The sequence below is a fragment of the Oncorhynchus masou genome, chromosome 29, assembly GCF_036934945.1.
Source record: "Oncorhynchus masou masou isolate Uvic2021 chromosome 29, UVic_Omas_1.1, whole genome shotgun sequence".
NCBI lineage: Eukaryota > Metazoa > Chordata > Actinopteri > Salmoniformes > Salmonidae > Oncorhynchus > Oncorhynchus masou.
This window is the reverse complement of record NC_088240.1, coordinates 84,696,181-84,707,446: the sequence shown is the minus strand read 5'-3', so window position 1 is coordinate 84,707,446 and position 11,266 is coordinate 84,696,181. Positions and strand designations below refer to the sequence as shown.

General features: G+C 49.8%; 1 protein-coding gene across 1 annotated transcript in view; it reads left to right on the top strand.

Moving 5' to 3' along the window:
- The first annotated feature begins 1,434 nt into the window (after positions 1 to 1,434).
- The window catches only part of LOC135520849 (trafficking kinesin-binding protein 1-like), a 51,398-nt gene continuing 41,566 nt past the window's right edge, over positions 1,435 to 11,266 (top strand). The window contains 2 exon segments of the mRNA XM_064946661.1: positions 1,435 to 1,521; positions 4,614 to 4,808. Of these exon segments, the coding sequence (XP_064802733.1) occupies positions 1,518 to 1,521; positions 4,614 to 4,808 (199 nt within the window). The 5' untranslated portion in view covers positions 1,435 to 1,517.

Sequence of the window (11,266 nt, the reverse complement as noted above, 5' to 3'; positions counted from 1 at the left end):
GGGACTTATTACAACCATAGCCAGGGAAATGGAGGGTGCTTATTACAACCATAGCCAGGGTAATAGAGGGGACTTATTACAACCATAGCCAGGGTAATAGAGTGGACTTATTACAACCATAGCCAGGGTAATAGAGGGGACTTATTACAACCATAGCCAGGGAAATGGAGGGTACTTATTACAACCACAGCCAGGGAAATGGAGGGGCTTATTACAACCATAGCCAGGGAAATGGAGCTGTGGGAAGAGACTGGCCTGTAGTATGGAGAGATCCTGCAGCTGTGGGAAGAGACCGGCCTGTAGTATGGAGAGATCCTGCAGCTGTGGGAAGAGACCGGCCTGTAGTATGGAGAGATCCTGCAGCTGTGGGAAGAGACCGGCCTGTAGTATGGAGAGATCCTGCAGCTGTGGGAAGAGACCGGCCTGTAGTATGGAGAGATCCTGCAGCTGTGGGAAGAGACCGGCCTGTAGTATGGAGAGATCCTGCAGCTGTGGGAAGAGACCGGCCTGTAGTATGGAGAGATCCTGCAGCTGTGGGAAGAGCCGGCCTGTAGTATGGAGAGATCCTGCAGCTGTGGGAAGAGACCGGCCTGTAGTATGGAGAGATCCTGCAGCTGTGGGAAGAGACCGGCCTGTAGTATGGAGAGATCCTGCAGCTGTGGGAAGAGACCGGCCTGTAGTATGGAGAGATCCTGCAGCTGTGGGAAGAGACTGGCCTGTAGTATGGAGAGATCCTGCAGCTGTGGGAAGAGACCGGCCTGTAGTATGGAGAGATCCTGCAGCTGTGGGAAGAGGCCGGCCTGTAGTATGGAGAGATCCTGCAGCTGTGGGAAGAGACCGGCCTGTAGTATGGAGAGATCCTGCAGCTGTGGGAAGAGACTGGCCTGTAGTATGGAGAGATCCTGCAGCTGTGGGAAGAAACCGGCCTGTAGTATGGAGAGATCCTGCAGCTGTGGGAAGAGGCCGGCCTGTAGTATGGAGAGATCCTGCAGCTGTGGGAAGAGGCCGGCCTGTAGTATGGAGGACAATGAATGTTCCAGTCCACTGCACTCTCCTGGCCAACAGTAATCCAGTTGACAGTCTGTTTAGGCAGCTGGGTGGGGGTGGGGGGTCTGCGGGGTTGTGCTGCCATGCTGGCTACAGTATGGGGAGGTTGTGGGGGTTGGGGGCCCCATGTGACTACCGTCAGTGGCATGCCAGGCATGGTAACGCAGAGTAGCTGGGGTCGTTTTCCTACGACTGCCTCTCTTCTTCCCTCTCACTCTTTATTATTTCCCTCCTACTCTCTCACCCTCCCTTCTCACCCTCCCTTCTTTCTTTCCCTCCCTTCTCTCTATTCCTCCCTCCCTTCTCTCTCTTCCTCCCTCCCTTCTCTCTCTTCCTCCCTCCCTCCCTTCTCTCTCTTCCTCCCTCCCTCCCTTCCCTCTCACTCCCGCTCCTCTTCGCCCTGCCCTTTCCTGGAGAAGCGGAACATGTAAATCGGGGTGAGAGGACACGGAGCAGGGGGCAGAGGAGCCATGAGTGAGTACTGGGCACCGTGACTTTGGGTTGGATCTATGGGGTGGTTTGGGCTTGTTTGGTGTTTAAAACTACTGAGATTCCTCACTTTATTTGGACTTATATTTTAGTTTTGTACTTAATGTCTGATTTCTTGACATTTCTATGGAATAGTAAGAATGATTTTTCCTATGGAAATGATTCATGGTTGCTAAGCATGTTTTTGTGAAGGGGATGGTTACACTAAATAGTCTGGTTTTTAATGAGTACTAGGACAGTAGGTCACCAACTGATTTACATCATCTTACTGGTATAGATTGTGAAAATACATCCAATTCAAGTACACACATTATTGTTCAGTCATTTGTTTGTCATCTCTTGGGTAAACATGATGGGGTTGGATATGAAGACCAGTAACGTGAACTAGACTAGAGTTAGACACCGTTTGTAGTACTGGCCCATGTTGTCTCTCTCTCGCTCTCTGTCTGTCTGTTTGTCACCATGGGGTCCAGTTTTCTGCGTAGCTGGATGTCTGCCTGTATTGGCCCTGTGCTACAGTAGTGTAGCCTGGGGATTTGAAGTGAATGCCAGAGAGGTAGAGGACAGGAAGGACAGTGGGCCAGCGGGTGCAGAGCAGAGTGCCAGGGCCTTACAGATCTGACTATAAATACAGTCCAGGAATAATCAACAGCAAATGGTCTAGCTGGTAGCTGTCAGCACTCAGGGGTTCTCTGCAATCTTCATACAACATTAATACAACCTTCATACAATATCCCTTAATTCCAGCTGTTGCATGGCGACAGAGAAGGCATGACACAGGAGTTGTCATGCTGTATCAGTGAATATGATGTTGTGATGGATAGTAGAGACTGTTTAATGCCTGTGATGATACAGTATGTCTGGCTGCCCTTATCCACTTCATGTAACACTTAACTATAACAGTAGTGTGTTGTCGTCTGTGTGTGACTCTGTGGCAGACTCCCCTGCTGTAGTCTGTGTGTGACTTTGTGGCAGACTCCCCTGCTGTAGTCTGCTAATGCTGCTAGGTGCTGCTGGAGACAGCCAGTAGCATGGTGTCAGTTTAGCCTGTCTCAGCAGCCTGCCAGCCCGTTTTGTCTGGATTAAGGCCTGGCTGTCTGGGACGCCATTTTCTGATGGAGCTTCATCGCCACCACAGATATGCAGGCCTTATGAACGCAGCTGTTGAACAAATGGATTGGAAACACGCCTGCTCACATAAACTGAGACGTTCCATATTCCCAACTCAGTCACTTCTTAGTGTGTGTGATTCTGGTGGCGTTATCTAGGAGTTGTACAGTGATGAGCTGTAACAGTCTTTGGGTGGGAGTCTGATGGACATCTGGATCTGCTGAGGGAAGGAGTAAATCCCATGGCAGGAAGTGCTGGTTAGATGACTTCACTATGTTCCAGTGAAGCACAGAGTTTACTGTCGCAAACTAGTATCTCACAGGAGAGCTTCTTCCCAGCTCCCAAAGCCAATATGTTCCGCAGTCTGTGGGTTTATGCAGATTCTCCTTGTTTATATAGTATACTGTATGCCCTCTTCATTTTCATAAAGCAGCTCCAGGATCTGTTATTCTGTAAATCACTGTCATATCTTGTTGTTCTGTAGCACTGTTGTGATACATAGACATCAGCAGGATTGTAGTTCCTCAATGTGCCACAAGAGGTCCTCCTACGCTGCTTTCAGTAACTCTTGCTGCACTCCCTTTATGTAAACAGACTGCTACGAAGATTCTGATGTGTAAACAAGATACAATGACACATCATCAAGTATGACCATAGTTCAGAGGTTGTTGTGTTTGATTATGGTTTAGAAAAGCAGATTGTTCAGAGGGATAGCCTACTGAGGAGCTAAAAATTTTGTTTTTTTTGAAAGGTATGTGCAAGACTGTTGTCGTCGTTCTCACTAGATCAGGGATCATTAACTAGATTCAGCCGCTGAACAATTTTTTGGGTTAGAACATAATTACAAATCATTTGTAGACTACAAATTGACCACAAGAAGCCCAAACAGATATAACATTTCACTAAAACAATATCATTTCAAACCTTGCTTACATTTGTATACCATCACATACAGAGTGTGCAAAACATTAAGAACACCTCCCCAATATTGATTTGGCTGCAGGCCACCTGTTGGGGAACCCTGCTCTAGATGATGAAGTTTAAACATAAACAGCCATTGTTCTTGTGTTTTTCAACCAGGCACCTGTTACATCATCTCCTGCTACTGTAGCGGGCTAAAACTAACCTCTAGTCTCTCCCCCTTCTCTTCTTCTCTCCCTCTCCTCTCCTCTCCTCATACCATCTCCTCTCCCTCCTCCCCTGTCCTCCTCCTCCCCTCATACCGTCTCCTATCTCCCTCCCCTCTCCCTCCTCCTCCCCTCTCCCTCCTCCTCCCATCTCCTTCTCCTCCTCCCCTCTCCTCCTCCCCTCCCCTCCTCCTCCTCCCCTCTCCTCCTCCCTCCTCCCTCCCCTCTCCTCCTCCTCCTCCCCTCCCCTCCTCCCTCTCCTCCTCCTCCCCCCTCCTTCTCCTCCTCCCCTCTCCTTCTCCTCCTCCCCTCTCCTTCTCCTCCTCCCATCTCCTTCTCCTCCTCCCCTCTTCTCCTCCTCCTCCCCTCCTCCTCCTCCTCCTCCCCTCCTCCTCCTCCCCTCTCCTCCTCCTCCTCCCCTCTCCTCCTCCTCCTCCCCTCTCCTTCTCCTCCTCCCCTCTCCTTCTCCTCCTCCCCTCATACCGTCTCCTATCTCCTCTCCCTCCCCACCCTCTCATCTCCCCACCCCTCCATCTCCCCCTCCCCCTCTCCCTCTCCCCCTCCACCCCTCTCCTCCTCCTCCCCTGACCTCCACCCCTGTCCTCCTCCTCCCCTGTCCTCCCCTCTCCTCCCCTGTCCTCCTCCCCTGTCCTCCTCCCCTGTCCTCCCCCTCCTCCTCCTCCCCTGTCCTCCCCTCTCCTCGTCCTCCCCCTCCTCCTCCTCCTCCCCTGTCCTCCTCCTCCCCTGTCGTCGTCCTCCTCCTCCCCTGTCCTCCTCCTCCTCCTCCCCTGTCCTCCTCCTCCCCTGTCCTCCTCCTCCTCCCCTCTCCTCCTCCTACAGATGTGTGTAACAGTACTGATCTTCCAGAGGTGGAGATCATCAGTCTGCTGGAGGAGCAGCTGCCCCACTACAAGCTGAGAGCAGACACCATCTACGGGTATGACCACGACGACTGGCTCCACACCCCTCTCCTCTCCCCCGACACCAACCTGGACCTCACCGTCGAGCAGATTGAGGAGACTCTGAAGTATTTCCGTAAGCGCAGCGTTTGTATTCTGCAGTTTTTAAGATGATTCAGACAAGGGCTGAAGCCTTCCACACTCCCTCTGCTGGTTACTTCTCTTTCTATTCTTCCTTTTATGTGATCTGTTCTACACTAGTACACATTTGATATTCAACTGGTTCATTGCTTTAACCTTGACATTAATAATTTTATTGAGCTCATATCACAGTGTATTTTGGAAATGGTGCAGGTTAGAGCCGATATCAAGGATTTAAAAATGAGGGTGATGTGGGTGGAAGACTAACAGCTGAGATTCTGGTGCCGTAATGAGACTGAGGAAGTCTGAGATAAATACAGGCAGACACAGAGAGCGATACAAACACAGAGAGACAAAGGGAATGGAAGGTAGAGACAGTCATTTTAATATGGTCCTGAGCCCATGTGGGTCAGCGTCAGACAGCTGGGCCTGGTTCACACAGCAAACATACCCGCTGAGCCGTGGGTGAAGCGCCACGTGCCAGTCTGCTCGGCTGCTGGTCCTATCAGCTCAGTGGGAGACGTCTGTCCTGACGTCTGTCTGTGTCTCAACCAGACATGAGGCTGGACAGACACAAGGCTGTGTGCGTGTGATGACTCTGGCTTCTTCTTGTTTTTTCTATCTTTATTTAACCAGGCAAGTCAGTTAAGAACAAATAGTTATTTACAATGACTGCCTACCCCGGCCAAACCCTCCCCTAACCCGGACGACGCTGGGCCAATTGTGCGGTGGTTGTGATACAGCCCGGGATTGAACCCGGGTCTGTAGTGACGCCTCTAGCAGTGCGATACCAGTGCCTTAGACCCCTCTGCCACTCAGGATCTGATCACATTCTGATCTGTCCTTGTGTATGACCTTTATGTCAACTGGTTGTCAGCGGCCTTCTGTTGTGAATGTAGGTCATACTGTAGAGCTCAGGAAGTTTAACAGCATCAATCAGCAGATATGTGTTGATGCAGTATCTGTACTGTTGTCTGAAAGACGGCACTGTAGGATGCTTTAATAACAGATGCTGTGGTACTTTAATAGTCTGATTACGTTGTCGCAGATGTAGACAACAATGACAGTCCTGCAGCGTTGGTTCAAATAGTTACTGACACTGACGTGAGGATAGACTCCAGTGTTCTCACAAGACAAGACTTTGTTCCCAAACTGATATTCTTTGATAGATGGTTTTAGATATTGTACTCTACTCCTTGATTAAATTCACAACTAGGCTGTAGAGATTTATATCACCAATCTGATTTTGTCAAGTCCGTTCTTGTCACTTGTCTTGTCATTTCCGGTCTTGTCACCTGTGATTGTGATGTCACAAGGAGGATAGGCAGCAGGGTGGTTCATTGGTCTTCTGGCTAGTCAGCTGATCCCTGATAGGCCACTCCTACTCTGCATCTTCTACTACAAACACACTCCATATGATGCAATACTGATGGCATTATACACCGTTGAATCAGTCAGCAGGCAGGTTGATGAAGTGTTTCTATAGTCGCTGAAATAATAATCCTCATTGTTTGATTAATGGCTGTCTATTAAATGACATCTGACCTTTTTATTGTCTGACTGTCAAGTGGTGTTAGAATTAGTCAGTGTGCTCTTTATCAAAGGGACATGCTATTAAAGAAGTAGAAGCATCTGATATTATCCTGCTGTAAATCAGTGTGTGGGAGAGAACTATATTCCCCACTATAAACCTATTGAATGATTTCTTAATATCATTCAGCAAGGTGAACTCCCTGCCCTGTAGTAGAGGTGTTGTACCAGACCAGGCAGATATGAACAGAGAGCTGGTCACCGAGGCAGCAGCAGTAGCAACACTGGCCTGCATTCAGATGCTACTCAGTGTAGTAGGGAGCCAGTCTCCATGGCAACCTCACAGAAGGATGTACTGTTGGGAGAAGGGGAGGGTGAGCCAAGGAGAGAGAGGAGGGATGAAAGCAGGTTGCTATTGACGAAACAGTTCAGAGGGAGGAGCATGCCTCTGACATTTCCCTTCCTCATTGGCTTGTGGCCCTCCCCAGGCCCCTCCCTCATCTGTGATACAACCTTGACTCACCACCAGGCAGCAACACACCCCTGCTGCATAACTGTGTTTTGGGCTGCGTTGCTTTTTGGGAAATATCTCTCTCTCTTTCCTCTCCTCCTCTTCATCCCATCCTTCCGCTCTGGTACCAGTGATAAAATGTGCTGTTCCACGTGGTCTCCTCATCATGGTCAACTCCTAGAGAAGTCAGAGTATGTAATGAAAGGATTGGCAGGTGTTCTCGTGACCTCCGCAGCAGGACAGGAGAAGATGGTGGTGCTCCTCTCAGCTGAAGGGGACTGAGTATGCAGAAATTTGTGGAGGCGGATTACTATGAGCTAGACTGGTACTATGAGGAATGCACAGATGGTAAGCCTGATGGGGACGGTTATCCATCTAGCTGTTATCTAACTGTGTTGTTAATGGTGCTATATGTGGGAAGGGGGAGGGACAGGGACGAGGGCCAGAGGGGATGATTTTGCTGGTAGGGTGGTTATATACTATTGACTGTATAAATCTGCCGGTGTCTCTCTTCGCTCCAGTATGTATTGCGTCAGTCACATGATGCTGGAACCACTGAGCCAGGGGCTGCTGTGTTGCTTCACTTTGCTCTGGTCTGTCTGATAACAGGTGCATTTAACTAAGTTAACCTCAGCCGTGGAGGCCCTGGCTGTAGGACGAGGCTGTAGCTAATTCTGTTGGATGTGATCTCAGCTTCTGTTGATTGTAACCAGGGTGAATTAGGAGCAACAGAAACTGTGGCACCACAAAACAAGGCTGCTATGTAAATGTAGCAACGAAGGGGAATGACAAGGTGGTTTTTCATAGAGAGCACTGACTACCCATGGAGCTTTAGTATTGCCCTGCCATTGTGTGTGTGTGTGTATGTGACTGGGAGTAGAGGGATGTATAGCAGTCCTATAGATCTGTACAGTCGGACTAACAGTCCTATAGATCTGTTCAGTCGGACTAACAGTCCTATAGAGCTGTACAGTCGGACTAGCAGTCCTATAGATCTGTACAGTCGGACTAACAGTCCTATAGATCTGTACAGTCGGACTAACAGTCCTATAGATCTGTACAGTCGGACTAACAGTCCTATAGATCTGTACAGTCGGACTAACAGTCCTATAGATCTGTACAGTCAGACTAGCAGTCCTATAGAGCTGTACAGTCGGACTAACAGTCCTATAGATCTGTACAGTGTGACTAGCAGTCCTATAGATCTGTACAGTCGGACTAGCAGTCCTATAGATCTGTACAGTCGGACTAACAGTCCTATAGATCTGTTCAGTTGGACTAACAGTCCTATAGATCTGTACAGTCGGACTAGCAGTCCTATAGATCTGTACGGTCGGACTAGCAGTCCTATAGAGCTGTACGGTCGGACTAGCAGTCCTATAGATCTGTACGGTCGGACTAACAGTCCTATAGATCTGTACAGTCGGACTAGCAGTCCTATAGATCTGTACAGTGTGACTAGCAGTCCTATAGATCTGTACAGTCGGACTAGCAGTCCTATAGATCTGTACAGTCGGACTAGCAGTCCTATAGATCTGTACGGTCGGACTAACAGTCCTATAGATCTGTACGGTCGGACTAGCAGTCCTATAGATCTGTACGGCCGGACTAGCAGTCCTATAGATCTGTACGGCCGGACTAGCAGTCCTATAGATCTGTACGGTCGGACTAACAGTCCTATAGATCTGTACGGTCGGACTAGCAGTCCTATAGATCTGTACGGCCGGACTAGCAGTCCTATAGATCTGTACGGTCGGACTAACAGTCCTATAGATCTGTACGGTCGGACTAGCAGTCCTATAGATCTGTACGGTCCTATAGAGCTGTAGGACTAACAGTCCTATAGAGCTGAGTCCTGTACAGTAGCAGCACATAGCATCACACAGCAATATAATATGGACATGTTTTACAGCAGCTTCACCAAGCAGACTACAGCTATCCCTGTATCCCCTGATTCTTTAATGAGCCATCCAACATGATCAGGGGCTCTATATATAGAACAGCGGCCTATACCCTTGGCTGAAGATGTTTCCATAGATGATGGCCATATATAATGAGAAGAGGCCTGTTCTGTTGGATAAGATCTCTTTGGTAATGCTGTTTATATATGATATATATGATGTTCGAGGACTCATTTACTACAGTAGATTGTATTGCGGGGGCCTCTTGACATTTGAATGTCCACCTCCCCTACTACCGGTCTACTCCAACAGTTAGGACAAGTCTAAATGACATGGTTTTATATTCACCTGGTTGATTAACACTCTGCAGTGCTGTACTGTGGATATCTCTTTCCAACTATCCTCACATCTCCAGAGATCTCGTCCAACAACATGATTGGACAGTCAGCCAGTAATGGACTAGCCCCTGGCCTGGTCCCAGAGACTTTGTGTAGCCAACCTTCCTGTCGTTCATCATCACGCCAAACCACCGCTAGCAGAGCTGACGGGGGCTCATAATGAAGCAGACAGTACATGGAAGCAGGGGAAGGTTTGGAGGGGAGGCTGTGCTGTGGAGACTGGGGCTCATAATGAAGCAGACAGTACATGGAGGGTTTGGAGGGGAGGCTGTGCTGTGGAGACTGGGGCTCATAATGAAGCAGACAGTACATGGAAGGTTTGGAGGGGAGGCTGTGCTGTGGAGACTGGGGCTCATAATGAAGCAGACAGTACATGGAAGGTTTGGAGGGGAGGCTGTGGAGACTGGGGCTCATAATGAAGCAGACAGTACATGGAAGGTTTGGAGGGGAGGCTGTGGAGACTGGGGCTCATAATGAAGCAGACAGTACATGGAAGGTTTGGAGGGGAGGCTGTGGAGACTGGGGCTCATAATGAAGCAGACAGTACATGGAAGGTTTGGAGGGGAGGCTGTGCTGTGGAGACTGGGGCTCATAATGAAGCAGACAGTACATGGAAGGTTTGGAGGGGAGGCTGTGCTGTGGAGACTGGGGCTCATAATGAAGCAGACAGTACATGGAAGGTTTGGAGGGGAGGCTGGCTGTGGAGACTGGGGCTCATAAGGGAGACAGTACATGTGCTGTGGAGACTGGGGCTCATAATGAAGCAGACAGTACATGGAAGGTTTGGAGGGGAGGTTGTGCTGTGGAGACTGGGGCTCATAATGAAGCAGACAGTACATGGAAGGTTTGGAGGGGAGGCTGTGCTGTGGAGACTGGGGCTCATAATGAAGCAGACAGTACATGGAAGGTTTGGAGGGGAGGTTGTGCTGTGGAGACTGGGGCTCATAATGAAGCAGACAGTACATGGAAGGTTTGGAGGGGAGGCTGTGGAGACTGGGGCTCATAATGAAGCAGACAGTACATGGAGGGTTTGGAGGGGAGGCTGTGCTGTGGAGACTGGGGCTCATAATGAAGCAGACAGTACATGGAAGGTTTGGAAGGTTTGGGGGAGGTTGTGCTGTGGAGACTGGGGCTCATAATGAAGCAGACAGTACATGGAAGGTTTGGAGCCTGGGGGGAGGCTGTGCTGTGGAGACTGGGGCTCATAATGAAGCAGACAGTACATGGAAGGTTTGGAGGGGAGGCTGTGCTGTGGAGACTGGGGCTCATAATGAAGCAGACAGTACATGGAAGGTTTGGAGGGGAGGCTGTGGAGACTGGGGCTCATAATGAAGCAGACAGTACATGGAAGGTTTGGAGGGGAGGTTGTGCTGTGGAGACTGGGGCTCATAATGAAGCAGACAGTACATGGAAGGTTTGGAGGGGAGGTTGTGCTGTGGAGACTGGGGCTCATAATGAAGCAGACAGTACATGGAAGGTTTGGAGGGGAGGCTGTGCTGTGGAGACTGGGGCTCATAATGAAGCAGACAGTACATGGAAGGTTTGGAGGGGAGACAGTTGTGCTGTGGAGACTGGGGCTCATAATGAAGCAGACAGTACATGGAAGGTTTGGAGGGGTTGTGCTGTGGAGACTGGGGCTCATAATGAAGCAGACAGTACATGGAAGGTTTGGAGGGGCTGTGCTGTGGAGACTGGGGCTCATAATGAAGCAGACAGTACATGGAAGGTTTGGAGGGGAGGCTGTGGAGACTGGGGCTCATAATGAAGCAGACAGTACATGGAAGGTTTGGAGAGGGGAGGTTGTGCTGTGGAGACTGGGGCTCATAATGAAGCAGACAGTACATGGAAGGTTTGGAGGGGAGGTTGTGCTGTGGAGACTGGGGCTCATAATGAAGCAGACAGTACATGGAAGGTTTGGAGGGGAGGTTGTGCTGTGGAGACTGGGGCTCATAATGAAGCAGACAGTACATGGAAGGTTTGGAGGGGAAGCTGTGGAGACTGGGGCTCATAATGAAGCAGACAGTACATGGAAGGTTTGGAGGGGAGGCTGTGCTGTGGAGACTGGTGGCTCAGTGGGCTAAAGCCAGAGGAAGGCTCCAGAAGGCCAGGGACA